General features: G+C 52.6%; 12 protein-coding genes; 4 read left to right on the top strand and 8 right to left on the bottom strand.

Moving 5' to 3' along the window:
• Positions 1–385: 385 nt before the first annotated feature.
• On the bottom strand, positions 386–1,098 carry RCC_03300 (uncharacterized protein; the record flags this gene model as incomplete). XM_023768590.1 has 2 exons in its annotated part: positions 386–761; positions 827–1,098. 2 exons carry the CDS (start codon positions 1,096–1,098, stop codon positions 386–388), a joined length of 648 nt encoding a protein of 215 aa, XP_023624358.1.
• Positions 1,099–2,853: 1,755 nt separating this feature from the next.
• On the bottom strand, positions 2,854–4,489 carry RCC_03299 (related to putative tartrate transporter; the record flags this gene model as incomplete). XM_023768589.1 has 4 exons in its annotated part: positions 2,854–3,435; positions 3,489–3,841; positions 3,895–4,171; positions 4,229–4,489. 4 exons carry the CDS (start codon positions 4,487–4,489, stop codon positions 2,854–2,856), a joined length of 1,473 nt encoding a protein of 490 aa, XP_023624357.1.
• Positions 4,490–5,058: 569 nt separating this feature from the next.
• RCC_03298 (probable beta-glucosidase-related glycosidases) lies at positions 5,059–7,619 on the bottom strand (the record flags this gene model as incomplete). XM_023768588.1 has 6 exons in its annotated part: positions 5,059–5,751; positions 5,805–5,934; positions 5,993–6,192; positions 6,246–6,833; positions 6,884–7,443; positions 7,499–7,619. 6 exons carry the CDS (start codon positions 7,617–7,619, stop codon positions 5,059–5,061), a joined length of 2,292 nt encoding a protein of 763 aa, XP_023624356.1.
• Positions 7,620–8,242: 623 nt separating this feature from the next.
• Positions 8,243–9,916, bottom strand: RCC_03297 (probable chaperonin of the TCP1 ring complex; the record flags this gene model as incomplete). XM_023768587.1 has 2 exons in its annotated part: positions 8,243–9,831; positions 9,892–9,916. 2 exons carry the CDS (start codon positions 9,914–9,916, stop codon positions 8,243–8,245), a joined length of 1,614 nt encoding a protein of 537 aa, XP_023624355.1.
• Positions 9,917–10,430: 514 nt separating this feature from the next.
• On the top strand, positions 10,431–12,389 carry RCC_03296 (uncharacterized protein; the record flags this gene model as incomplete). The annotated part of the gene is made up of 1 exon (XM_023768586.1): positions 10,431–12,389. The coding sequence occupies one exon, from the start codon at positions 10,431–10,433 to the stop codon at positions 12,387–12,389; it is 1,959 nt and encodes a 652-aa protein (XP_023624354.1).
• A 702-nt stretch (positions 12,390–13,091) lies between these two features.
• On the top strand, positions 13,092–14,461 carry RCC_03295 (related to DUF887 domain protein; the record flags this gene model as incomplete). XM_023768585.1 has 2 exons in its annotated part: positions 13,092–13,586; positions 13,655–14,461. The coding sequence occupies 2 exons, from the start codon at positions 13,092–13,094 to the stop codon at positions 14,459–14,461; spliced, it is 1,302 nt and encodes a 433-aa protein (XP_023624353.1).
• Positions 14,462–16,078: 1,617 nt separating this feature from the next.
• RCC_03294 (related to GRH1-Yeast (GR)ASP65 (H)omologue) lies at positions 16,079–17,179 on the bottom strand (the record flags this gene model as incomplete). Its single annotated transcript, XM_023768584.1, has 1 exon — positions 16,079–17,179. One exon carries the CDS (start codon positions 17,177–17,179, stop codon positions 16,079–16,081), a length of 1,101 nt encoding a protein of 366 aa, XP_023624352.1.
• A 557-nt stretch (positions 17,180–17,736) lies between these two features.
• Positions 17,737–20,594, bottom strand: RCC_03293 (uncharacterized protein; the record flags this gene model as incomplete). XM_023768583.1 has 2 exons in its annotated part: positions 17,737–18,504; positions 18,555–20,594. The coding sequence occupies 2 exons, from the start codon at positions 20,592–20,594 to the stop codon at positions 17,737–17,739; spliced, it is 2,808 nt and encodes a 935-aa protein (XP_023624351.1).
• A 473-nt stretch (positions 20,595–21,067) lies between these two features.
• On the top strand, positions 21,068–22,696 carry RCC_03292 (uncharacterized protein; the record flags this gene model as incomplete). XM_023768582.1 has 3 exons in its annotated part: positions 21,068–21,680; positions 21,772–22,286; positions 22,352–22,696. The coding sequence occupies 3 exons, from the start codon at positions 21,068–21,070 to the stop codon at positions 22,694–22,696; spliced, it is 1,473 nt and encodes a 490-aa protein (XP_023624350.1).
• Positions 22,697–23,484: 788 nt separating this feature from the next.
• RCC_03291 (uncharacterized protein) lies at positions 23,485–24,290 on the top strand (the record flags this gene model as incomplete). XM_023768581.1 has 4 exons in its annotated part: positions 23,485–23,621; positions 23,688–23,807; positions 23,885–24,114; positions 24,169–24,290. The coding sequence occupies 4 exons, from the start codon at positions 23,485–23,487 to the stop codon at positions 24,288–24,290; spliced, it is 609 nt and encodes a 202-aa protein (XP_023624349.1).
• Positions 24,291–24,555: 265 nt separating this feature from the next.
• RCC_03290 (uncharacterized protein) lies at positions 24,556–24,852 on the bottom strand (the record flags this gene model as incomplete). The annotated part of the gene is made up of 1 exon (XM_023768580.1): positions 24,556–24,852. The coding sequence occupies one exon, from the start codon at positions 24,850–24,852 to the stop codon at positions 24,556–24,558; it is 297 nt and encodes a 98-aa protein (XP_023624348.1).
• A 541-nt stretch (positions 24,853–25,393) lies between these two features.
• RCC_03289 (uncharacterized protein) lies at positions 25,394–27,123 on the bottom strand (the record flags this gene model as incomplete). XM_023768579.1 has 4 exons in its annotated part: positions 25,394–26,092; positions 26,174–26,519; positions 26,577–27,012; positions 27,069–27,123. The coding sequence occupies 4 exons, from the start codon at positions 27,121–27,123 to the stop codon at positions 25,394–25,396; spliced, it is 1,536 nt and encodes a 511-aa protein (XP_023624347.1).
• Positions 27,124–27,946: the final 823 nt, after the last annotated feature.

Below are 27,946 nucleotides of genomic sequence, written 5' to 3'. Positions count from 1 at the left end.
TACTCCGACGAAGAGACGCTCCAGTGCCGTGAGACCATAACAATGCATCTATGCAAAGAGCATCTTGTGTCGTGATGTTTGATGAAAAACGGAGGCCTGTGTAGCAAACACATTCCACCTTTTCGTAATTCAATCCGGACAGACCAATCTCGAGGTTGCACGCAAATGGATGGCATTTGGATCTTGCGCTGAACATTGAAATCTACCTGACCAGGCCTAGCACAGACACACAAGATAAGGTAGCTCAAAGATTACCATGTTGGCCGTATATACGATGTTGTTGCTCTGTGAACATTCAATGGGTATCAACAAAACGCTCGTGGTTAAAAAGGGGCAATCTATGCCTGCCTGAACACAGAAGAAGACTCGAATATAAGGACGAGATCTACAACCAGGCCCAGGTAACCTGCACCCTCCCACTGGCAATAGGGGCCAGTTTCGCAAACGTGTCCTCGGTGATGTCGAGATCGGTCGGTGCACATCCGGTACATCGATCAACGACTCGCAAGTCTACACTCCGCTCCGCCCCGGCTTCTTCGTTGTATCGTTTCGCGCGGATAATCCGGCCGCACAAGGGATTTGAGTTGCTGTTTCCCCCTTTGCTGCTCGACGAGCCGGCTGCATCGAACAGCAAGTGCGACACCGAGACGATATTGTCTCCGTTCTTGTTCGTCTCTCCGCACGCACCGAGACCAGTTGCGAAGTAGGTCAGCTCGCCGGTATGCGCCTCGGAGTTGGTAGGTAGTGGGAGGTTTTTCGACCTGCGAATTTAATAATTGATCAGAAGGACGAATTTAAGCCGCACCGCAAAGAAGATGGCACCTACGAGCTTCCATTGCCGCTCAGACCGACCGCCAAACCCACGATGAGCGCAAGCAAAGCAAGAACTGCCGCCGTTAGTGCTATCAGGAAGTTCCTCCGGCTCAGGTGCATATATTTCCGGTGAGGCGGCAATACAGTATCCAGCTTGGYCGTTGCTACCGCTCGCGCCGAACGCCGCGGTGAATGGATGTCCTGTTTCTCGCCATCCGCCGCTGCGATGTGTTCCCATTCTGGTATCTGGACCTCAGTCGACGCCGCTCCTTTGCTCGTCGCCATTCTTCTCTCGAGAGAGCTGTCGCGCCGCGAACAGTATGCACAATGTATGTCCGCACGAAGGAGTTCACTTGATCGCCCGCGTTAGATTGKATCTATTCCTAGCGCGAGATTTTAGCGCCGAGGCCACGCCCATGTGAGATTGAAACATCACTTTGTTTCGACTTCCAGGTTATTCTTCTTCATCAAAATCTTGACTAGGCTATCAATCGGAAGGCTTCTCGAAGCTTTTGCCATCCGGGAACACCTTCCGGCTGTCCGCTCTCTGAGGAACTCCGCACAAGGTCGAACACCACTTGGTCCGACACACCGTTGTGAATATAGCAAACGCGAGCAGCCTTGAGGGAGACTTCACGGCCCAGAGCAGTGGGATTGCCCTTCTCATGAGTCCATTGGTATAGTGAAAAGGGAGTCTGGAGTACTGTGGAATGCTGATCTCCTGCGCTCCGTCAAATGCGCTACAACATCACCACCCCAAGACCATGTCCGGGGCTGGACCATGTGATTCACACAACTTGACCGGAAGCGTTTCAGTGCTTGGACCTGGAGAAATCTATATCCATATCCATGCAGTGGCACAAGAAGTCCGAACAAGCTTTCCAGGTTGTGGGTACGTGGCATACTCGTAACTAACCTATTCCTATGCAGCTGCAGACGTTCACGAGACCCAATGCCATGCCACGATGGAGCTCCAAGATGCTGGTCGTGTCTCGATGAAATCGTGTTGTTGACATGTCAGGCGATATGATGTCGCAGCCTTTACAAATATCTCATAGAAACTCGGCGCTGCTGGAGGTTGCGTTGTCTGGTGCCCGGCCCTCCATATTGAATGGCTTGTCAACAACTTGGCTGCCACGCTTTGCCACAGCAGAACATGGTTGTCACGCGCCCGGTGTGCCGCGATGTGCAACGCAGCAGTAACACGAACTACGTGGCTATCATTTGGAAGGTCACAAAATTTCAATTGCTTTGAGCTGTCTCTGAAGCCCGATCTAACCCTTCAGGTTCTTGATTGTCATATTTCAATCAAGTGAATACGAAGCGCTCCCGTTAGTAACAACAGCATCCTCTCCATCCTCTCTCCGCAGCACTACCGCGACACCTCTTCGCATCATTCTCACACTGCCATTTCCTTGCCACACCTCTCTCGCTCCAAGTCCACCTTCAAGCCTGTCATGACGCTAGAAACAGGTAGATCTGGCATATGTCAATACTTCACCGGCGCATGCGTGGCATACGATTCAACGACCTCAACAATCACTTCAACACTCACATCCACCATCGCCACTACGACCACGACGGTCTACATTCCAACGAGCAGTACAAGCCTTGCAAGCTCCAGCACAACTTTTTACACGCCGCCGCCTTATGCTTCATCTATGACGTCGACTGGAAATTCAAGCATGACTGCGAGGAGTAGTCTGGGCAATAGTGGTGGGTATATCGACGAGTATCGTGATGGCGGGAATAGGTACCTTGGAGATGCGAGCTCATTGCAAGCTCAGTCTTGGGGGATGGGTCCCGTTGCAGTGGGTTGTCTGCTTGTTTGTTTCTACAAGTATTTTGGGCCGTAGCCACTTTACTTCGAGCCGGGACCTTACATTTGGAGTGGAACACACCGAGTAGAATGGCATGCCTGTTTTGGGTTAACACTGCAATACGTAATGATGCCTTTTGTATACATCCCACCGGTGCTTGCTTCTCTATAATGTTCTATCATCATCATCATCTCGCATGCGAATCAAAGTTCCGTCGACACTAATACTTGAACAGTCTACCTCCACCACTCGCTCGTATTCTCCTGTTCAGCACGCGATAATAAAACACAAGCGCAACAGATCCAACAGCAACAAAGAACAGCAACCCAGCATTCGTCCAGTGACCAGTCGGATATCCCTTTTCTTTCTCATCGGCTTTATAGACCCAAACTCCCACAATCTGCCCCGGGGAACCAAACGAGATGTTCAACGCAATCACCAGTCCGACCGCCTCTGTGCCGTGGAGATTTGAGCTCAGCCATCCCAAGAGTGGTGGAATGCATGCGAATGCGCCTGATGTTGCTACGATCAGACATCCATATCTCGCCGAATAAGAAGATGGAGGTAGGACTGCCGATGCTAGAAAACCGATTGCGCCTATTAGAGAGAAGATGGCGCTGTGGAGTCCACGGGCATTGAAGTGGTMGGCACTCCATGCGACTAGGACTGTGACGACGTAGGCTACTGCGTATGGTGGGACGGTGAATAGTTGAGCTGAGAGTCCGCTGTATCSCAGTCCGGCAGTGATGGTTGGGGCAAAAAGTGAGAGGGATGAATAGGGGGTTGATATGCCGAAGTAGACCTGTCCAAAATGTCAGTTGGCGATGTAGCAGCTGAGCAGGAGGCGATACTGACCGCATAGTGTGCATACAGTCTCCAATCTGTGAGAGTGGCTTTCACCTCTTTCCATGACAAGTGACCGCCATCTCCATGAGATCCCTCGGCTCCCTGCAAGCGATCTGCTGCGAGTGCTTTCTGTTCTGGGGTGAGCCAGTTAGCCGTCTCCGGGTAGTCTGGAAGCACAAAGTACACAAAGACCGAGAAGACGAGGGAGAAGAGGCCCTCGAGGAGGAATAACCACCGCCAGCCCGAAAGACCCGATGTCTGGTTCATATGACCTATTCCATATGCGAGCGCTCCACCGAATGCACCGGCCAAAGCCGCTGAAGCTAGAATTAGAGCCACTCTGACTGAGCGTTCATCGGTTCCTTTGCGATATCAGCATGTATAATCGAAAGTTTGGAAATGGTAATGTACGTACGATACCAAAAGGTGATGTAGTAGATCAGTCCGGGAAATAAGCCGGCCTCAAACATCCCCAGCAAGAAGCGTAGAGCGGTCACTGTCGCAAAGTTGTGAGAGCCACTCAATCCCATGGTGGCAGCGCTCCATGCCATCATTAAAAAAGCCAGCCATGTGCTGGGTTTCAGTCTCTTTAAGAGGTAGTTGCTGGGCACCTCAAAGATGGTGTAAGCGATCAAGAAAACCATCAATGCTATTATATATTCCAGATTGGTCATCTTGGTGTCGTATAAAAGCTGCAAACGATCGTCAGAGAGGTGTTGTGTTTACGGCGAGGTTGATAGCATACATACATCATCGTGGGTATCTGCATTCAACACTTTCGCGTTGCCAATATTGCTCCGGTCTAAAAAAGCAAGAAGGTACATGAAGCTGCATAGAGGTAAAAGACGAAGGTCTTGCTTGGCAACGAGCTTCTTCTCTTCTGCTGTGCCCTTGCCATTGTAAGAGGATGCATGAGAGTTGGCAATGACTTCGTCTTTCAAGTTTGAAGACTCAACGTCTTCGCGCATGTTGTATGCTTCTGCATCTGCTTTTGACAATTTTTCGGCCATGATGCATTGTTGATTGACGGGAGAAAAGAAAAGAAAAGAAAAGAAAAGAGAAAGCAATATCTACGCAGGTACAAGCGAGACCTCAACTGCCAGTGGAGTATGTGGGGGGGCGAAAGGTCGAGCTGCGGTGTAGGAGACTCAGGTATCCATCCCCGCATGAAGTGTGGTCATGCAGAATGATGTGGGGGGATTATTGCTGCAGGTCGGGCGGTTCGGACTTTTGTTGGCCGAAGCAAAAGAGTCTCTCTTCATGACTCGACGTCTCATGATAGCTGCGAGGCCTTGAAACCCCCAACGAGGCATATTTTACAATGGAATGTAATTTTGTACAGCATGAAACCACAGCTGAATGCCCTCCCCTCAATCTTGACGGGTGTGTACTCTCCGCTTAACGCTGAAGTTTGATTGGCACAAACCACCTCTTCAACTAACAACGGACTTGGACGGTTCCGGAGCGGCTGYGCGAGTGAGATCAGCGGAGAGGCATCCTGGCGTGATACGGGATGCTGCAATTCACTGAAGGTCGAAGCTGCGTAAAGCCAAAGTCTCGATCCGCCCAAAGGTCCCCTCTAGATGACAAACTTTCCCTCGACCTTGACATCCCGACTGCTAGCTCCGACGAAGAATGGGTATTCTGCTGCCTGTAACTTCCACTGCTGAGCAACGACATCCCAAATGCTCAGATCCCTTCTAGTCAGCTCGAACGTGACATCTCCACATGCACCAGGTGCCAGATGAATTCTTCCAAACCCTCTGAGCTGCCACTGGGGAGCATCTGGGATGCTAACGTATAGCTGCGGTACCTCTGCAGCCGTGAGGTTTCCAGTGTTCGTTACGGTCACTGTAATCTTGTAAATCACATCCCACAGATCAGAGTGTCCACCTTGAGGAATGATGACTTCCTCGGCGGGATACTCGCTCATCTTGTCACTCGTAGCCGAAACGGTAACGTTAGACCCGTAGGAAAAGGTGGAATAGCTCAAKCCATAACCGAATTCGAATCTGGGTGTGATGTTGTACTTGTCGAAGTGTCTGTAGTCGATGTAGAGGCCTTCGGTGAAGTCGTCTTGGGGATAGGGGCCGCTACCAATGGTGGAGTTCAGGAGAATGCCATAATCACTCTCGTTCTTTGCGACAGTGTATGGAAGGCGACCAGACGGAGATACATCTCCATAGAGAATATCAACAAGGCTGTTGCCAGTCTCTTGACCTGGGAGACCAGCGAAGAGGACGGCGGTGATGTTCGGGTGGTCGATCCATTCCTAAGTGAAGAAGTCAGCTGCTTTCCCTGCTATTTCAACGAGCGAGAGCTTACATCAACGACACGAATTCCTGCAGAGTGAATCACAACGATGGTGTTGGAGTGGTTGGCCGCCACATTCTTGACCAGCTCATCGCTGAAATCATCCGTGAGAGATGTGCGATCGAATGACTCCGAAGCGTAACTGAGAAGAGAAGTCGTTAGCTAGTTTTGTAGACAGATGATGAATGATTGGTACTCACGCATTGATGAACACGAGTGAGGCCTCAGCGTTTGCATATACAGTCGGGTTGCGCGACGCAAAGTCCCAGCGAACCATGCCGTAATCATCGATGACTCGCCGCTGAATGGCTTCAAAGGGACTGATGAGATAGCTAGGCGTGTTGGAACCGCTGCCGCCTGCAGTGATCAGCGTTCCATTGAGTGTGTTCCATCCGAAGTTCTTTGCAAAAGTCATGTCAGTTCCATATCTGGTCATGGTTCAAAAACACTTACGACGTCGTATCCACCTCCAAATCTTGCAGGGGTCGTCCAGGGTGAGTYCGGTGCTTTGGCATCGTAGCCATATATATTGAGAAACCTGGGTTTGCTGAAAGGTAGAGTGCCATTCACATTCTTGACAAGAACAGTGCCTGCCGCGCCGATCTCGCGAATAAGTTTGCCGTGCTCAGCCCTGACATCGACAATCGGACTAATAACATTATAGTTGTGAACAGCGGGCTCGGGAAAGTCAACGTCTTGGCCAAGGAGATACCAGGCTGCGAGGATGCGGGTCACCATGTCGTTTAATCTGGTCTCAGCGACAGAACCATTGGTGACAGCAGCGGTGAGGTTATCGCCCCAATATCCACCATCTGGCATGACAAGATCCATCCCAGCGTTCGCAGATGCAACACCTGCATGTTGAGCTTGCCAGTCGCTGGTGACGAAACCCTGGAAGCCGAGTTCTGTCTTCAGGATTCCGTTCAACAGTTTGCTGTTCTGGCATCCATAGCTGTTATTGACACGCTGATACGAGCACATGGCACTCGCACAGCCAGCCTTCAAAGAGTCCATGAACGGAAACGCGTACAGCTCGTGAATCTGACTGACATGTCAATAAAAGTCTCTCGTTCCATAAGACACCCACTTACCGTGCGATCGTCAGCATTGGTGGAGATAGCCTCGCCCGGCGCACCGACACCGGGGTTACGTCTCCATTCCTGTTCGTTGAGCAACCAATGCTTCATCTGGGCAATGACTCCAGTGCTCTGCAGTCCAGTCGTCACAGCTCCCATTCCCACGGAGGAGAGGAATGGATCAGCCCCAAAGCCCTCCCAATTCCTCCCACCACGGGCTACGCGACCTAGTGGCCCTCCCACAGGAAGCAGAGCAATGTTGATTCCTTTGCCTCTGTATTCCTCTCCCAGCGCCTTGCCATACGCGTGCATAAGAGCTTTGTCAAACGTAGCTCCAACATGGATCTGGGCAGGGAAGGCCGTTACAAACTCTTGCCCTCTTATGCCGGCAGGAGCGTCGGCGAAACAGAGCGGTTTGATCCCCAGCCTTTCGACTGCTGGTGTGTTTCCCACACAAGTGCCGACATGTCCGCGGGTCATGTTGACCTTCTCTTCCAGGGTCATCTGTTCAACGAGGGCATTGGCTTTGCCGTATGCTGTCTGCCATTCTGCGTCAACTCCACCAGTTCCCTCCGCTGGGAGCGAATATTGTTAGCATCCAACTAGTGCATCCCAAGAATGGCAACTCACGAGTCGGATAGACTGGTGGACTTTGTCCATAGTACGGATCGGGCTCGTCGGTGTATGCAATGGCCTGCGTATTGTTCGCCAGCAAGAGCAGAGCTCCAGCAAGTTTCGTGAGGCTCTTCATGCTTCCCTATAAGATGTAGCCACTCACATCGTCACTACACACGGGCGACCATTTTTATATGGTCAATGGATCGGACGTCTTGCCCGAGACAAGCCCGCTTTTCCCCTCGCCTAACCCGCATCACGCGCTGGAGAATTTAGTTCATTGTCGTTCATACGAGAGGTCCCGCATCGAATTGTGGAGGAAGCCGACGTGAGACCGTGAAACCAACATGGATTTTCAGGCACAATACACGCCAAGAGCCTGTTCGGGCAACAATGATGCCGATGGCATTTGCCGATCGGCATTGAACAATGGCTCGTCTGTACTCAATGCTGAGAGAAAGCACTTTTGTTTCTTTTCTCTTCATGGGCAGCGTTGTACTCAATGCTGAGAGGAAGCACTTTTGTTTCTTGTCTCTTCATAGGCAGCGTTGGAAAGGATCCATGGTCGAATGGCAAGCTGAGGTGTGGAAATATCAGTACAGCAACACATCGCGTACTTACTTCAACCCAATCCTGATGGTGGGAGCTGTTTTGCATGGCTTCAATTCCTCTGGTCGGTATGGTCGTTGGTACAATAGCCTTCTACACCGTTCCATCCATCTACCAYGCCCAATTGTCATCATGTGATCGCTATCCTTTCTATTCTCCGCCGCCGCYGCCGCCGCCTGTCCTGGCGCTCTTGGCACYAACGATGTCATCCACTCTCAACAACAAGCATGCGCTCTCTACCGCAGTCTTGACGCTCTGAAGCTTGACAGCCTGTGGCTCCCAGATACCAAAGTCCTTCATATCGACAACCTTGCCAGCATCGCCATCGATGCCCCAAGTGCTACCTCCTTCTGCGTGCTTCGCCCTCAACTGTGTCAACACCCGGATGGGACTTGCGCCAGCGTTTTGGATGAGTGTGCGTGGGATGACCTCCATTGCTTCTGCAATCGCCTTATAAGGCCACTGTGCCACACCTTCGACGCCCTTGGCCATCTGGGAGAGGCGGACGGCGCATGCCATTTCGGTTGCGCCGCCTCCTGGGGAGAGATATGGGTGGAAGATGACATTACGGGCTACGCTCATGGCATCGAGGAGGTTGCGGTCAATCTCATTGAGAATGTCCTTGGACGGGCCGCGGAGGAGGATGGTGCATGCCTTGGGGTCTTTGCATTTGGTGAGGAAAGTAAAGTAGTCGTCGCCGATCTTGGAAATGTCAAACAGACCACACTGCGTACCGACATCCTTCTCTGTGAGGTCGTAGACGGAGTTGACGATGGTAGCTCCAGTAGCGCGTGCGACACGGTTGGTGTCTGATTTCCGTACGCGACGCAGGGCGGTGATGTYATGCTTGAGAAGATAGTGCTGAGCGAGATCCGAGACGCCCTTCTCCGTGATGACGAGATCGGGCTTGACGGCAACAATGGCATTGCACATGGATTGGATCTGCTCCTCTTCAATCTGCAGAATGCGGTTCCAGTCCTCCTCCTTGCTGATCTCAATGTTGGTGGCCGATTCACCCTTCTTGTATTCCAGCGTGCAATCGAGAAGGACGATGCGTGGGTTCTCTATCCGTCTGCGCATCTTGGGGTGGGTAATGTCCTTGTTGAGCATAACGCCGTCGAGTACTGTGCTGTCCTCAATCTCACCACCCGGCACCTTTTCCACACGCGCATATCGCTTGATATCCACCTCTTGCTTGCCACCGCCTGCGTCGTGGCTGACCGTGCGTACCGCCTGTAATGCCAAGTCGCACATGAGATCTGAGTAGCGGGAGGTGAACTTTGTGCCGATGGAGGTGGAGATGAGGTTGCGCATGACTTCATTGTCCGCAACGTCGACGGGAATGGAGACATCCTGGATGACCTTGATCGCATCGCCCAACGCCCGCTTGAAGGCCTGGATGATCACGACGGGGTGGATGTTGCGCTCAAGCTGAGGGAGGGACAGAGCCAAAATCTCGCCGGCCAGGATAATGACGGTCGTGGTGCCGTCGCCGACCTCCTCGTCCTGTGTCCGCGCCAGCTCAATCATGCTCTTCGCTGCTGGATGTGCTACTTCAATCTCACGAAGAATGGCGTGTCCGTCGTTGGTCAGCACGATGCCGCCCATCGGGTCCAGCAGCATCTTCAGCATTGCTTTGGGGCCCAGACATGATCGGATAATGTCCGCCACGGTCTTTGCCGCTGTGATGTTGGAGTTTTGAGCTTGTCGGCCAGTCTTGCGGTCACCGGTCGCCGTGTCTGTCCAGGTATATCAGCAGCTAATTCCTCCTGGCATGCTCAATGCAATATACTACTCACTCATGACCACCACTGGGGCCTGCATCTTGAAATGTCCGAAGCGCTTATTGCGCTGGTACTCCTGTTCTGTTTTATCTCTTCCACTTGACTGTCCTTGAAGATCCCCTCGTGTATGTCGTTGGCGTGGGTTCGCAGATTCGTTGGGCAGGTTGTTTGTATGCCACGAGCTTCTTCCACTCCGTCAACTTTTTGGTTGCCCCGCGACATGCTGGCAAAAGTCGTGGTTCTGCTGTATTCTACCTATATTCACGCTTCCGACAACACTTCTTCACTTGCAACATCAACCTCCCTCGCTGCACCGCGCCACATGTTGTAACAACATTAACCAATTTGCAGGTGATGATCAATGGTCCAGCATGGTTGGAATGCTCTCGCAATCCGAGCGCTGCGAGCTCGAGTCGGCTATTTCTGACCGGGACCTCTGCAACCGGATGATAAAATCAGAATGGCTGCGCGATGCTGTGTATCGGATGCCATCTTGGTTGGACCAAGGCTGTGCAATCATCGGCAGGCCAACCGCTGTTTCACCGGCTCGAAAGATGGAGTTTGAAAAACCCAATTTGGAGCCAGCGGGCCAGGACGAGATGCGTCTGGTTCGCAACAAAAAAGCCATCAAGCAGGTGGTGAATGAGATTGCACAGTCGGAAGTTACCCACCTGAAGAGTACCATTCTGGCGCCTTTCTACCAGCGATTTCAAGAGGATCACAATACAATTGTGCAGCTCAGAAGGGAGGTATCCGGTCTTGAAGCTGACTTGGAGGCGGCCCTTCAGCAGCGCCAACCAGGCAATAAAGAGAAGCTACAGACACCCATTCCAGCCACAGAGGATGTTCCGGCGATCATTTCGACCGGCGAGAAAGAATTGTCCAACGTTGAACTGCCAGCTCTTGTCACTAACGGTGTTGGCGAACGAGCAACCCATGCTGATCTTACCAGAAACGAAGCTCCCACTGCCGATGTCACCGAGAGTGATCCACCGTTCGTTAGCAGCACTGATGAAAGTGCCTTGGTTCCTCGAGTCGAAACGCCAGCATCGATGGCGGATGTCGAACCCACGCCTGACTCTCGTACACTCACCTCACCTACACCGAAGCGCAAAGCCCCTGCGACACCCTCTCACGATGCTCCGGAAGTCCGCCACATTGAAGCGGGTAGAATCTTTGACGACGATTTGGCGCGCCTCGCGATTCACGTATTTGAGCAGGTGCGGAAGCCTCTACCGCGGGACCCCATTGACGCCTGCGGCCCTGCCACGTTGAGCATCATGATACAGCGGCCCCGAGACGCCGTGAATCTCGCACACCAGAAGTTGTATGCTACCACGCCCGACAAGGTCGAAAAATGTTGGCATCGGCTGTATGAAGATGCCACCTTGTGTCTTATCGCGCAGCTATTGCATAAGCAGTCCCTGCGGGCACAGCCAGCAGCAAACAGAGCCAAGCGTAGGAAGCTCACTGACGGCGCTATCTCTGGTTCTTGGCTGGAAGTCATCGTTGGCAAGTTGGATAAAGTCATCATTGTTGCCGGTGCGCCTGGACGACGTGACTTGATTGACGATATCTTTGAGGTCCTGGATCCTATCGCTCAACGTACTATACAGGATGAAGGCCCACAGCGGTTAGTACGTGGTCTGACCCCGCGAGGTTTGGTCACGAAGTCTCCCATCACCAGGCCAAAGGTGGTCATGTCGCCGCATGCATTTCGGCATTATGTCGATAGAGTCGGCAACGTTGTCCGCCCGCTTGTGCTACGAGGTGTCATGGCAGACTGGCCAGCAATGGAGCTGTGGCAAGACCTTCTCTACCTCAAGCGCCAYACCATGGCTGGACATCGACTCGTCCCGATCGAGGTTGGGAAGAGCTACACAGACCCGGGGTGGCGCCAAGAGATCATTACATTCTCCGAGTTTGCAGAACGCTTTCTGGTGCCAGACAAGCCCGAGCAGACGGGATACCTCGCGCAGTACGACATTTTCCGGCAGATTCCGACTCTGAGAAGCGACATCCACATCCCGGACTACTGCTACTCGGCACCTCCCCGTCCCACAGGGGCTGCTGCGCGAACCAAAGGACTCGATACTGTTCAGGATATGGATCAGCCACTGCTCAACGCCTGGCTTGGTCCGAAGGGCACCAAATCTCCACYCCATACCGATCCTTATCACAACATTCTCTGTCAGGTGGTGGGATACAAGTATGTCCGCCTGTACGCACCAGAGCAGACCGACCGTCTTTACCCAATGGGTGTGGATGAGGTTGGGATTGAGATGGACAATACATCCCAAGTCGACATTTCAATTATCCGTCCGACAGGTAACATCTCTCCTGGGCTTGAGGCTATGCGGGCCGACACGCGGAAGAGATTCCCTCTTCTAGAGGGTGCAGCATACGAGGAGGCAATGCTGGGACCAGGCGAGAGTCTGTACATTCCACTGGGATGGTGGCACTATGTGGAGAGTCTGACCACGAGCATTTCGGTCTCATTTTGGTGGAATTGAGTTGAGGGCTGGATGTGAATGTCAGGCGGGAAGGAGTCAAAGGACGAGTGGGCGTTTCAGCAAGGCGGGAGGGAGTGAAAGGACGAGTGAGCGTTTCAGCAAGGCGTTGGGCGGGTTCGTCACACATGCAGGTTGCTGTGACATGGTTTCGCGCATTATACCCATGGAGTCAATGTTTTCGCCGGCAACGGCATGAAGGAGCTATACAAGAAGGAGTCAATGTTTTCGCCGGCAGCGGCATGAGGGAGCTATACATCAAAAAGGAAAGGTACCAAAGTTGCTACAGATTGTCTCGTGTCTCGTGCATGGGAATATCCAAAGGTCTCCCGTTTGGGAGCGACATGCTTTTGTGACTGTTGGTGCCATCTTGATTGACCATGAAAGAGATCACTCGTCGCGATGTAAACAGCTTTCACGAACGACAAGCCTCTCATGCCTCCGACGGCCATGTCTCAGCCCACCCACAAGTCCAGGCTGTCCAGCGTCCCGCACTTGGTAGCCTTCCCGTCCCGAAAGCGACCACGAGCCGAGAAGGGTTCACATGACGAGCGCCATGGCCGGGATAAACATAACATCATGCGCGTCGCCGAAGCCCAGACACTCTATCAACAGACCACCCAACACCTTTGAAAATATACCCTCCCTTGGACCATGCGGTGACCCATTGCTGTTTGATCAAACCACCCGCTCCACACCGCAACGATGAAGGACCCCTTCCCACTCGCTCCGCCGCCCGCCCTCATCAACCTCACGCAACCACTCGCCGACTTCCTCTCCCTACCCACTCTTCCTCTGCATATCCACGAAGTCATCTTCGCTTTCGCCCTCTACACATGGATCGGCGCCGTCGTCTCCCCCTTCCTCTCGCGTCGCTTTTGCCCTGAGAAGTACAATTCTCTGAACAAACGCACGCGCGTGAACTGGGATGTGCATGTCGTGAGCTTCTTCCAGAGCATCATTGTCTGCGTCATGTCCTTTTACGTCATGTTCTATGATGAGGAGCGGAAAGCGGTGCGGCCGCGAGAGAGATGGGAAGAGCGAGTGTGGGAGTATACGGGTTGCGGCGGAATGCTGCAGAGTTTCGCGCTGGGCTACTTTTTGTGGGATTTCATCYAGTGTTCGTGGCATTTGGAGATTTTCGGATGGGGCATGTTGGCGCATGCCGTTTCTGCGCTGTCGGTGTTTGCGCTGGGCTACGTATGGCATTTCCTACAACCCTCAAGATGGTGGTGATCATTGATCTAACATGTGCGTGCTTCTTCTAGCGGCCCTTCATCTACTTCTACGCACCCGTCTTCCTTCTCTACGAGCTCTCCTCGCCCTTCCTGAACATTCACTGGTTCTGCGACAAGCTCAACCTCACTGGGAGCATCTACCAAGCCATCAATGGCGCCTTCCTCACCGGAACGTTCTTCGCCTGCAGGATCATCTGGGGAAACATCAGTAGTGTCTATGTTTTCATGGACGTCTACCGCGGATTTCGCTACGGTAACAGCAGTGTCCGGTTGGAAGAAGGCGGTGGGATGAAATCCGGCGTTGCGGGCGTGACCAGCGTCCCCGGCAGATCCTACACCACCGCGGATCTCCTACAAATCTACGGCGACGAGCAAGGCCAGAGATATGCCTTTGTGGGAGAAGACCATGTCCCACTCGCTCTGGCATTGACCTATCTCGCTTCGAACCTCGTTCTCAACTCCCTCAACATCTTCTGGTTTGGCAAAATGGTGCAGACGATTCGAAGTAGATTCGATCCACCAATCGGGACGAAAGGCGCGAGTACCAAGGAAGTGCACTATGAACCTGTGGAGAAGACGGAGGAGAAGGCGAGACAATCCGAGGCGAGAGAGGCAATTGAGCGGGCGAAGCGTGAGGGCAGAGCCGCCGCTGCCGCTTCACCCGAGAAGAAGCAGGGCAATATTACAGCTGCTCGGGAGCGTGCCGAGGCTGTCTTGGCTGCTGCTCCAGTGGCGGTTGATGCTGCTGCTGAGTTGCAAAGAGCTACTTTCACTGACGTCAATTCGAGCGCGGAGATTGAGGGGAAGAGAACGCTGCGTACGAGACGGAAGGCTTAATTGTAGCTGATTGCATTTTACGGTGTGGAGGCTTTGCTTTGCGGTTGGTCTTCTGCTTTGGAGCTCGCGGGTCAATGGGTGGATGGTGCGGCGACGCGGTTGCGGTACCTTTCCGTCAGCTTTGCTTGATACTTGTATATACGACCGAGATGAACGAAAATGAGATGTCAATCATGCGAGAGATTTCGCTATGATGAAGGAGATGCTACAAGTATCGCTTCCCCTCTCTGAACGACGTCTCTCCTGACCTGTGCGCAGGCTCAGAGCATGTCTCCTATCCCAATCAATCACACTCCCCCACACCCTATCTCGCAAATCCCCTTTCAAGAGCACCTGTTTTCCATGAATCGTTCTTGTACTACATGGCCCGCTTGTCCACCACGTGCGGTCCCACCCTATACATCCTCACAATCCCCTCCAAATACCCCATCGAAAAACCCCCTTTGAATCCTACCCTGCCAGCAAGCTCCTTCGCTTCACTCTCCACATCCTCCATAATGTCCTCCACAACATCATCCGGTGCGTCAAAAATCTTCGTCACAGCATGTCGTCCCCACAAGGCATMAGCAGCCCTCGCAGCCAACCTCAGACTCGCAAAGCTACGGTCTTGAACCGCGGGAAACGCGGCAATTGTCGAATGAATCTCCAATGCGCCTTCTCCATACTTTATCGTCGTCTGCCACATCGTTGGAGGTTCAGGACTGCGTCGACCATGTTTTCGCATCCAGACTATACGTTCCGGTAACCATTTCTGCAGCGACGKGATTGCAGACGCCAAGATGACTTTGATCGTGAGATTTCGGATGAAGACAACGTCCTTGAATCTGGCAAGGATGTGTGCGGCGCGAGGAGAGAGAGCAAGTCTTCCGCAAATATCAGAAGTTGGATCGTGAATTTCGTGCTTGTTTCTGGGAGCCTGCCCGTCCCCGCGACTCTCGAGGATTGCGTGTCGCTCACGAGCATCACAGCCGATCCAAAGTTGGAAAGTGACGGTCTCGAAGAAGATTGGAATTGATTCCTTTCGGAGTTGACGAGATGCGCAAGCGACTTGTGGGAGGTGGAGGTATTGGAGAGGTTCGTCTTCGATAATGTCATTGCCGTACGGCCGGTGATCAAGGAATAGAAAGGTGTAGATTGCCATGCGGATTTCAGCGGGCAGGGTGAGGAAGGTTGGCTTGTTGCTGGGGTTTTTGGAGTCGTTTAAGTCATTGTTTGATGTTTCTTCGACAGTGCTCGCGAGACCTTGCTCTTCCGAGCATTCTGTGACTTGTTCTTCCGTACGATCAACAATCTCTAGGCTTCCGAGAGGAAGGTCGGCTGATGAATTCATGGCCAATGTGTGTGTGCAATACGCAGTAGTTGAGTATCGGCTAGTATGAAGCGATGGCGATGTTGGCGGATGGAGAAGTGAGAGATGGATAAGTGAGAGATGATTGAGTGAGAGATGGAATCAAAAGAAACATTTGCAACAATGACAACCAGGCAGCCGCGTTCGACAGATTTTGCATGTGATTGATAGTCAGAACTGATCAACTTACAGTGAAGGTACTTCCGTCTCTTACTGCTCACCACGACCATCTCTCAATCGACCTCCCTGAACATCATTTCAAATTCTACCTACGCCTCATCCTTGTCCTCCTCCACAGCAGCGGCCTGCACAGGCGCCGGCGATGCAGCCTTGGGCGGTCCCGCTCCACCTTTGGGTGGCGGAGGCGGCAAGCCCGTTGCACCAGGTTTAGGCGTCGAGCCCCCTCCCTCCAATTCCCGACTCTTTTGCTCGCCCTCGGCGAAGTAATCATCCAMCCCCGCCGTAGCATTGCCCCCAGTATGATGTGCTCTCGCCTTCCTCGCCTTCCCTCCGACTTTGGGCGGTGGTGGAGGTCCTCCACCTCCCAAAGCTGGAGCTGGACTAGTGACAGCCAAGTCGGCTGGAACGAGGAACGCTCCCGGAGAAACATTTGCATCAAATTGTTCCTCCCCACCAGCACTCTCGAACAACGTCTCGCCAGGCCCCTGCGTCGGTTCTCCAAGTGGAGCTGGAATTCTATGCAACGCGCCATACCCCAATACACACCCCAATGCCCCTTCTCCACCCCACCCTTTCTTCGGCACAAGCGTCACCAATCTCGTGACATCATATTCCTGATTATAAACCCAAACCCGCAATTCCCTCCCCAGAAACGCTTCGACCAATTGTCCCAGTCCACTGTCCCCAGCGATCGGACCTTCAGGACTCCCAATCACATAGTCGCTGTAGGGCAGTAGACCAGCAATATCAGAAGGAGAATTCGGGATAACGTCCAAGATATGCCAGATCTCATCCACAGCACTAAGCGGAGTCCATTGCAATGCCAATCCCAGCGTCGCCGGAGCCGGGGGAACAGAAATATAGACTTCCCGAATGGACTGCCCTTTCGCACCATAAACTCCCAAAGAAATGGTACTCCCCGCGCAGTTTTGAATCTCCGTCATGAAGAGAGAAGGATCCGGATTATCGATATTATGACCATTGATTCCGATGATGAAATCAAACCAAGGATCCAATGGAATCTGAGGGTTGGTGTTTCGTAGAATTTGGAAGCCGTGGTGGGTGGTACTGTTGTTATTCTGCGAGGGTGATTGTCCGCTGATGGTGTTACCGCCAGAGGAAGCTGCGGCGTTGGGGTCCGAATCTAGGCGGGAGATGAAGCGATTTAGAGCGCCGAACATGTTGGCCATTTTGATTCTCTCTTTCTTTCTTTGGAGTGGTGGGGTTTTGAATGTTCTTGATGGATTAAGGCAGTTTGGGAGATGTTGTGTTGTCGGAAAGGAGCAAGGTGTTGTTAGTCAGRGGGGTCTGATTGGTGCGCTTGAGGGAACGGGTAGAGCCGGCGGAACAACAACCTCACTCTCGATGAGGAGGGTAATTTCACCATCAGACGAAGATKCGCTTGAGAAGACTGGCTTTCGCAAATGTTTGACAGAAAATTGGATCTTGGGATGAATGAGAATGAGCATACCTACATTCCACAAAACAGTCGAGCATCCATACAACAATGCCATCCTCATCATCAGCAAGAGAGACACTTATATTCAACACTTCTCCTTCTATCAAGCCCAATCATCATTATCAAGCATAGCGAGCCGAACAGCGATCTCATCGCAAGAAGTCATAATTGCCAAACCACACACCCCGTCATAATCAACGCCAACCAACCAATCCTCCCCAGTCCAATCCAACAACCATCACTCCCCACGAAAGACAGTCTCATCACCCCTGATTTCTGATTTCTTCATCAACCCTCCCTTTTCATAGCGCCCGGATCATAAGTCCACCCGCCATCCCTCACAATCTTCGCTCTCAACTCCCCGTCCCTCCTCTTCTCGGCACTAGTAATCTGATCTCTATTCTCGACCCAGAGCGCCGAGCTGCCCCGATTCCGGAATTGCTTCAATCGTTCCGTATTCTTCCCGTTCCTAAACATTTCCTCCATATTCATCTCTCCAATCGGTCCGAAAACTGTCTCGGGGTCAATCAACTGCTGATCCTCCAATTGTACTTTTAACGCGGGTGTTGCTGCCCAGGAAGGAACTCGGAAACCACCTCCTCCACCGCCTTCCGACTCGGAATCTTCATCCTCGGAATCCGTCATGATCTCTGGAAGTTCGATGTTGTCGCCTAGAATCGTGCCAGCGGATTTGGGCGCTTGAGAGGATTTCGGAAGCATGTGTGGTCCCGGTCGGGCKGGAGTTTTGTACATTTGAGGGTTGTTCTGTTGTTGAGTGTAATGATGTTGGTTGGAAATCTCCGTCGTGACGAAGGGGTTGCGTGCGGACTGCGATTGAGCAGGCCCGGGATAATTCCTCTGCTGATCGGAAGACTCGGATCCCGCAAAGGGGATGCGCGCCGAGCTCATCTGGACAAGATGGCTGGGATGCATCGGTTTGTGTTGGAGATGTTGCATCTGGTTGGAATTGCCAGATTTGAACATTCCACCGGCGGCGTGGTGTGCGGCTGGTGGCGGAGCGTGGCTGTAGCCGTGGGCAAACTTGCCAATGTTCTCCTGCGGATTGTCAGTGCTGAATGTGTGATTATGGTGAGTATGTGACATACCTTGCGCATGGTRGAAGGTCGTTTGGGTGGCGCCATGACACTGGGTCTGCTGGATCCCATGCCACTCATTTGCTCATCCGGTTCTTCATTCGTCCGGCGTCGTTTTGTATCGGCTGCAGGAGCGTTCTCCATCGGTCGCTTGAGCGCAGGCTTGAGAGTCTTACCCAACTGTCTCAATGTGCCAGGAACATCACTTCTCGGATGGGCTGTGTTCGCGACGGCTCGCTCTCGTTTGATGGTTTCAGCCAGGTCATGTGCAGCGCGAGAGCGTACCTCTTCCGCCTCCTTGTCAGCCTCTCTCTGAGCCTTGACTTCAGCACGTCTTCGCTCCTCCGCCTCCTTCTGCTGCCTCACTTCGGCCCGTCGACGCTCCTCAGCCTCTGCCTTTCTTCTTTCGTCAGCCTCCTTTTGAGCCTTAACCTCTGTTCGTTTCCGCTCAATCTCCAACTTTTGTTCCGCTTTCCTCGCAGCGGCTCTCTCATCGGCTTCCTTCTTCTTGGCGGCAGCTTCAAGAGCCTTGACACGGCCGGCCATGGCGGTTGCAGGGCGAGAAGAACCATCCCTTGAAGGTGGCGGGGGTCGCTCATTTGTGGACTTGGATAAAGATGGTTGAGCAGCATGTCCCTGGCCCATTCTTTGCGATTGGGATGCCACGCGAATGATGGCGGGAGCTGGCTTGGATTGGGTGACTTCCTTAGTGGGACGAGCCAGTCTTCCTGGAGCACGCAATTTGCCAGTCGAAGGAGCGGCCGTCTTTGCTGTTGCGGTGGAAGCAGTTTCCAACTCTTCATCGTTGCTCTGCGCTTCCAGCTTCGCGGCAGCACTAGTTCCAGCGGATGAAGCAAAGATCTTCTTTGCAGACTTGATGGCCGACCAGAGCCTGTTCTTGTGGGCAGAAGTCTCGGCCTCTGGTGCGGCGGGTGGTGGGATGATGGTCGATGCACTTGCCTTTTGATGCAGGCTGGGACGGAGCGGAGTCATGGATTGGACTTCGACGACGGCCTTTGGCAGAGCGGGAGTCGATTTCGATTTTTGAAGGGGAGTCTCGGTGGCGGAGAGGAGATTGTTGGTTTCTCGGCCCGCGAAAAAGGCGGGCAGAGTGGTGACCGAGTCCGACTTTTGATGATGTGACGCTGGAATGGGGTTCGATGTGGGCGCATCGGCCGTGGAGGGCAGATTCGGCAGAATGGAGTTGGATTTGAATCTTTGATGTAAAGGTTCGCGGGCGGGGAGAGCAGAAAAGGTGAAGCTGCTCTTGCGATGAAGAGGCTGTTCTTGCTCCGGGCTAGATGTCTCGGACTGTGCCTCCACGTCTTCAATCCCGGCGTGGTTTTCTTTGTTGTTCTTATCTTCTTCATCACTCTGGTAGACGTGTACCGGTGGATGGATATGCTCCATGTCGACATCTTTCTTCTCTTCCGCCTCGACGTTCTCCGGGTCAAGCTCCTCCATTTCGACATCTTCCCGCTCGGGAATGGTCTCCGCCGCAGCGGGACTGTCATGCTCCTTGGCAGACACAAATGTGGCATCGCTGGTGGTGGCACGCTTGGGAGATGTGATGCGTTCGACGGGCTGTTTAGGGGGAGATGGAAAGYGTTGGACGGGAGTGTTGGCCTTGAATGGTGATCTCGGTTGAGGAGGCGGCGGCGCAATCTTGAATGGTGACTGCTGCTGCTGCTGCTTGAAGGGCGATGGCTGCGAGAATTGGTTCCCCATGTAGGCCTTTAGCGGCGATGGCGGCAAGCCGGCGGGAGTGTTGGGCGCAAAGATGTCCGTCAGAGGCGCGCGCGCATGTCTCGGGTCCGTCTTTCGAATGGTTCGAGGAGTCTTTCCCCGCAACTTGGAGGGAGTCTTGAAGACATCGGCGAATTTCTGGCGGGAGTGGGTGAAGATGTCGCTCATGTTCTCGTTCAGCCATTCCAGCTCATTCAACGCGCTGCATCGGAATTCGTCCAGCTCTTGCTCGAGATATTCCGTCGCCTGTCCTCGTTCCGCCGCGATCCATGTCGCCGAGCCGAATGCTGGGCGTGCGGTGGACATGTTTGGCGGTGGAAGGTGGAATGTGGTGGGTTGGATCGGTCGAGTCGGTGTTTGTTGTGTTTGTTGATCGACGACGACGCGATGTTGTGGGTGGGGATCGTCTCATTTGGCGTCGCACGTGATTCGTCGGAGGTCCCTCTCTTTCCAACGTCACGTCACATCGCGCTTGTCATGGAAACATCGACTACCTGACATGTACTTTGGGTAGATTCATAGGTATTCCTACGACATCGTCTCAATCATGCATGCTATCGGATTGGTCATCGACAACATTGCCCAGATTCCGCCCTTCGCATATTCGAAGATGGGTCATCAATCCTGCAAGTGGTGTCCCCGCAGGATTCATCACCATCTCACCTAAGAACCATAGGTACCTACCACATTCCTCCCGATCCCACGTAATTCTCCCGTCTTGCTTCTTTTCCTCATCATCTCATTTCTTCCTACTCGCGTCTCCCTCTCACATCCTCAAAATGCCTCTTCCCACCATGACACCCTCCGAAAGAGAATCCCACTTCCACCATCTCACAACCCTCTGCTCAGAATTCTACACCCCAACCCACCCCTCCTACTCTGCCCACTCAACTCCTTGGTCCCTCCACTCTCACCTTTCCCCGCAACTCGTCCTCCTCCCTGCAACCCTCCAATCTCTCCAGGCCATTCTCGCCTACCTCTACCCTCTCCCCGGCCTCCCCTTCTCCATCCGCAACACCGGGACGGGCGGCTCCTCCTCTCCTTCCGTCCTGATCAGCATGTCCCACTTCAACTCCTTCGCCTATGATCCCTCGACTTCCATCGCAACCGTCGGTGCAGGTCTCTCCTGGGGAGAAGTCGATACCTTCATGGAGGAGGCTACAGATGGGGAAATGGCTTGTGTGGGAGCGAGATGTACTTGGGTCGGCGTTACTGGTAGTACGCTTGTGGGAGGTCTGAGTTGGCTGAGTCAAGAATGGGGCATGATATCCGATCCGCAGAATTTGTTGGACGCGCAGGTGATATTATGGGATGGTCGAATCGTATGGGCTGTTCAAGATGGCTATGAAGATCTTATGTGGGGAGTACGTGGTGGAGGAGGAGGATTTGGTGGTGCGTATCTCTTCTCTTCTCTTCTCCTCTTCTCATCCTTCCATCTTTCCATCACGAAAAACGCAATATGGACACTAACCGGGAAATGTAGTCGTCACGGCACTCAAATTCCGCGCCCATCCTGTCCCCAAAAACGCCTTTGCGGGGGTCATCTTGCTCCCCTATGAATCTCTCCAAGCTACATCCACCGCCGTCGCCAAGTTCTCCACTCTCCCTTCAAACCCCAAAACCGCCCTGCACATCACAAATCAGGGCCCCGGAATGGGTCAACAAGACCAAGGGCCCCGGCCAGGCCTCGCTCTACTCCCCGTAGACTTCCTCGGCGAGGCCCACGCTCGTAGTGCTGAAGGTTTCGGATGGATCTACTCCCTCCCTGGCGCAAAAGAGCTTGTTTCCGGGGAGATGAGTTATCGCCAGGTCAATGCGCTGGCGGATAGCTTCAAAAGCTATCAAGGGAAGAACATGTTCTGGGCATGTGCGCCGCTTTTGGAAGGGAGGTTAGAGGAGGGGATTTTGGAGAGGGCTTGGACGTGGTATGAGGAATGTTATGGGTTGGAAAAGGGGTTTGGGAGTGGGAGTACGGTGTTGTTGGAATTCATGCAGGAGGTAAGTCTTCTGGTCCACATATTTCTCGATTGGAGGAAAGTGCAGATTGCTGACGTGGGGAGCAGAAAGCCTTCTCGTCTACTTCTGGGCGTGAGGCCACGGCTTGGCCGCATTCGGGACATAGACATGTCATGCAATTAGTGCTTGGGTGTCGTCCGGAAGATGCCTCTCCCGGTCTGGAGGAAGTTGTTATGCGGCAGTTGGAGAAAGCTGGGAAAGAGATTGGTCGGGAAAGATTCACGGGAGAGTATCATCCGGGGTTCTTACATTCTTGGAATGATGTGAAGGAGGTTTACGGGGACAATTTCGAGAGGTTGGTGGTCGTGAAGGAAAAGTATGATCCGCTGGGCAGGTTTGAGGGGAACATTGACTGGAAGAGGGGAAGGGTGATGATGAGGAATGAAATGTGAAGCTGGTCGGTTATCCAATCATTGGTGTTGTGGAGATGAAGACATTGCTTCCTCCTGACTCCACCACAAACACCGATGACAAGATTCTGAGAAGGAACAAACTAACGAAAGTTGATGACATGCCATCTCAAGAATGTCTCTAAAATTTATACGGAGGAAAAGGTTCATGAGCGATACTTTCACCAATTTGTTCCCGAAAATAGCATCGAGTGGGTCGACTTTGACGACATCCCGGTGGTCGGTCCACTAGCGCATATCACTAGCGTGAACTATGTGAATCCCTTCAGCTCCTGCTTAATGCCACACGCAATCCCTCAATCTCATTCGCCCATCTCACATTTCAGAATCCTCATCTAGGGCTCACGTAGGTCTCTACAGCGGATTAAGCTTCGCTTTGGAGTAAGCTTATATACGACAAGCTCTTCGTCTGCTATTCTTGGCTGCACATGGCTGGCACGCCGGTGGCATACGGCATAAGCCACACGAGATTCTTCGAGATCATCGGTATGCTGCGGTAAAAGGAATGAGAATAGTCCAAAATCAGATCACAATGACGCAGAGAAAGAGAGAGAAGGATGAAGTTCGTATCGCTAGAGAGCGGCATCCGGGAGTCTTTTCGACGTCTCTAGAGATATAAGAGTCCCTTTCCATCGCTTTCAGAAAGACTTTCCCATCACACAACAACAGCTTCTCGCAAGAACAACAACTACAACCTTCTCAACCACATCCACTAAAAAATCAGAATTTCCCCAAAACCAACAAAGTCCTCCACCAACAACCAATCAACAATGCAGCTCATCAACCTCCTCGCAGCCACAGGCCTCGCCTCCGCCGCAGTCATTGAGCGTGGCGCTTCCGTCAAGCAGGAATACTACCTCAAGACCCACGTCAAGAGCGGCTACAACAGATTCGATAACCTATACCTGTAAATTCCCCTTCCCCTCTTCCCCGAGGAGCCAACATGACCATCTCCAACTAACAACCCCTACAGTGAAGCCTACCACACGGGCGCAGGTCTCAACGACGCAACATTCAACAAAACCACTTCCACAGCCGCAAAGGGATATCTCGCCAACCCAGTCTATGGGCACTCTTCAGCTACTTACAACCAGTAAGAACCCCTCCCCTCCCCCCTTCCTTCCAAGATAAAGGAGTAGATGTACTGATGCTTTATATGATGTGATTTAGACAATTTGACCTCTTTGGTTATGGCTACCAACTCGAAGTCGACTTTTCCCAAGTCCCATACTCGCAATGGCAGCCCGTGAGAATCAACGCCGGAACTCATGGGAATGAGACTGGGAACTCGGGATTCCATACTTTCCTCACTCGTGATACTGAGACGTTAGTGTGGGATTCGGAGCCTCAGAATTCCGAATCTGCTGATAAGAGTGGGCAGTTGTTTGGAGGTTGGATTGGTGAGTCTTCTCCTTTCCCTTGGACTTTTGGAATCGGTTGACTGACTGAACTAGTTTGTGACTGGTGGCACGGTGTGCCGCAGCTGTTTGTGAAACTTTATCAGGACACGAAGATTACGCTGCCGGATACTTGTGCCGAGGTGGACTTGGTCATGGAGAAGATATCGAAGAAGTAGACGGGGGAGTGAATTGAGGAGAAAGATTGAGAGAAGAGGAGGTGATTCAGCATGATTTCCATTTGCTTTTTTTTTTCTGTTTAACGACAAAAACGATACAGTCCCGACGACAAATAGAGCCAGCCAGCGAGCGAGCGATGAGTAGTAAATAGATAGACAGCAATAATGCATAACACAGCCCATGCGCCTTTCCCCATAGACTTTTCCACAAGTATCAATCCCCATCACACACACATATCCACCCCTCCTTTAATATCCTCAATCATCAATCAGAAGGCAAAACCCCTCCATCCTCCACATCCTTAGCGGCCAAATCAATCTCATACTCCTCCTCCGTCATACCATCGGGCTTAGCATCATAATCCTCATCCTCACTCGCCAAACTCGCCGCCAATTCCTCCGCCAAAACTTCATCGGGAGTGGTGATGGCTCCATCATCTCTCTTCACAATCTCGTAGACATCAACATCAGCATCAACATCAACATCCCGCTTGCTGGGAGCGGCGGCGGTTGCGGAGACTGTTGCGATTACAGCCGCGAGGGCGATGAGGGTGAGTTTCATTTTGATAAATATGTTTCTCGAATTGTTAGATAAGAAAATGTAGGCACAGTCTGGGATTGACTGTGGGTGGGGAGATGATGGGAGGGTGGGCAGTGATGGGAGGAGATATGTACCTCGCTTGTGGCGTGCTGGATAGCTTCTATTCAGTGATTGAATAGGAGATGTATGTGTCGTCTTTCTTTGTTCATTCATGTGCAGGTGGAGTTGGTGTTCAATGTCGTGAATGGAAATCTGACTACAAACGGGTGTCAATAAGCTTCAAAAGGGGCAATGTTCGCCCCGACACTGTGATCTTCCGAAGGTCTAGACAGGATGTATGAAAGTCAGGTCGTAATCGTGGCGCTCACGTATGGGACAATGAAACGCGGCCTGGAATGCGCCTTGAAGATCCTCAGAATCGAGGTCCTGGTTGTTTTAGTGACTCGGAATCGAGTTCGCTGTTTTGGTGATTTGACATTAAGATTGAAGAATATCCCCATGTAGGCCATCTCTCCGCAGCAGTCAGATTTCCGCCACATGCACCCCTCTCCACTCCATCACTTTACTTCCCCCCTCTCCTCCCCTTTACAAATCCCACCAGATTCTCAATAACCCCCTCCAACGCCTCCTTCTCCTTTAACGCCTCATCCTTTCTCTGCAACCAATACTCCAACACTCCACTGCTCCTCCGGTTCAAGCCCTCCAAGGACTCCAAATGAGACTTTAACTCTCCATCCTCCAAACCTTCCATCGCCTCAACGGTGGTCCTACAGATCAAGACGGCGGAATTTGCGTCGAATTCTGGAGGGGGCGGAGGCCCTCTTCTTCTTGATGTGGTGGTGGAAGACTTCTTTGCTGTCCCTGTTTTAGAGTCGATGGAGGTGGAAGATTCATTCCCGCCATCACCTCGTTTTAAGCGTTCAAGAGTGGATGCGCGAGGGGAAGCTGGCAGGTTGATGTTGGGCAATACGAGACGTTTCTGTTTGGAAGGCGGGAGGATCTCGTCCAGGTCGACTGGCACGCCCAGGGAGACGAGGAAGAGACGTCGAATGCGGGAACGGGTCCAATTGGGAGGTTGCATGGGTGGAGGAGAGACGAGTTGTTGCCAGAGGGAGAGGGAGCGGTCGGAAAGGAAGGGAGAGGAATTGGACATGTTCAAGGTGGGAATATCGGTGGGGTTTGAAGGGTGGGTGGGGAAGATGGCGTCGAGGTAGGAGTCGAGGTCGTCGGGGGACAAGTCGAGGGTCAGATTGAGAGGCGACTGGATTGAGAGTCAGTGAGATAAAAAGATGATGAAAAAATGAGGACGGAAGATGTTGATTGTCATGACTAAGTAACTTACAAGACCAGCGAGGGATGAAGAAGGAAGGGTTTCTTCCATCCCTCCTCCTTCATCCGCATCCCCATCGGCCTCGTCAAAGTCTCCAAAATCATCGTCGTCGCCGCCCTCTTCTGCAAATTCATCAAAATCGTCTCCAAAGTCGTCGTCATCATCGTCATCGTCGTCTTTTGCGGCTTCGGCCTCTTCTCCTTGGTCATTTTCGTCTTCGTGAAGGGTTTGGGGTTCTTCTTGTTCTTGTTGTTGTGGTGGTGGTGGTGTTGGTTGTCCTGCTTGCTGCTTTCCCTCCCACATCTCCTTCAACCAGGCCTGCTGCTCTCCCACCTTGGCGTCGCCTACCTCTTCGCTCCTATCCCCACCCAACCGTCAGCATGAGATTTCTCCCCATCAACCGACTCCCACTCACCTACCATCATCATCCCTCTCCACCACCGTCATCTCATCCGGCTGCGCATCAAACTCCCGCATCTCTTTGGCCACTGTGCCCTCGACCTCTCCATATGCCGGTTTATCGTCCAGTCGCTCCACTTTGATATGCGGGACCGGGGAGCCTCCCGGCGTCGGTGGTCGACTGCTGACACTCAGATTCGAGTGGGAGCGACTGCGGCTCTGCGTTCCACTGCGCGCTCGACGACCCTCGGGCACCACTTCCACCTCATCGGGAACGGCATCGGCGGTGCGGAGCGCGTAGGCGGGAGTGCCCGGCTCTTCGCCGTATGCCGCCTTGTCGTCGACTCGCTCTACGCGGGTGATGGGGATGGGCGATTGGGAGCCGTCGGTGCTGAGGCGGTTGGGGTTGGGCGTTCCTTCACTGGCCGAGGAGAAGTGGTCGTCGGAAGATTCTATCCAACAGATCAGTGGTGTTGATGAAGATGTTGCCATTGTTGTAAGGACCCACCAGACGGCGCATCACCCGTGTCGGTGATGATGCGTGGAAGGGGGAGGCCAGACATTGTTTCGGCGGATAAGTATCTCTGGTGCGGAGGATGTTAGGTGAGGGGAGAAGGACGAGCAAATCCACGGGTCAGCGCCGTGTTTTGTTCATCGAAACGCCGGCATGTCGTTGAGGCTGTGCAGTCGAGAGCACATGCTTTGGAGCTAGATCTAGATTGAGTAACCCCTGCTTAGCGCATCTCACTACAGCAACCCGACATCCAACTTGTCCTCTACGATACCACMTGCACATCAACATTGACAAGCTACGAATGGATTAGCATCATCCTGAATATTGCGTTGGATGTCAAATTCTGCTGTTGCTGTGGAATCACAACCAAGGATCAGCCCGTCCGACAGGCATCTCTACGCTCAACCATCGCTGGACGTGCCACGATGTTATTCAAGCAAGGCATAGTATGGWCCACTTCAAGATGAAAGCATTACCGCCAGGAGACGACGTATTTCGAGCATTCCAATCGCCTAACAGAGATGATACACAGAGCTGTAGCTTTTATCTACATCGCTTTTAAGACAACAGACTTGGCTCTCCCCCCTGACAGACAAATTATTAGTCGTCTCGCCCTACGATGGTAACTTCCGTCAACTCTTTCCCGCGCTTCTCTCTTTCATCTCTTATCTCCTACAAGCATGATCCTAAAAAGAAGGACCTAGACCTACCCATCTCGTTATGGTGTTCTTTTCACAATATTCTATCCCCCTTCAAATCRTCGCGGACATCCTTGAAGAACTCTTTGCTACTAGCATCGTCTTTTTGTTCTCCTTCCTTGCTATAATTCCCATACCTAGCAGCCTCACCGTGTGTGTCCGGCGCAATGGCCA

Source organism: Ramularia collo-cygni, assembly GCF_900074925.1.
Source record: "Ramularia collo-cygni strain URUG2 genome assembly, contig: RCC_scaffold04, whole genome shotgun sequence".
Lineage (NCBI taxonomy): Eukaryota > Fungi > Ascomycota > Dothideomycetes > Mycosphaerellales > Mycosphaerellaceae > Ramularia > Ramularia collo-cygni.
This window is presented reverse-complemented; position numbering and strand designations above follow the sequence as displayed.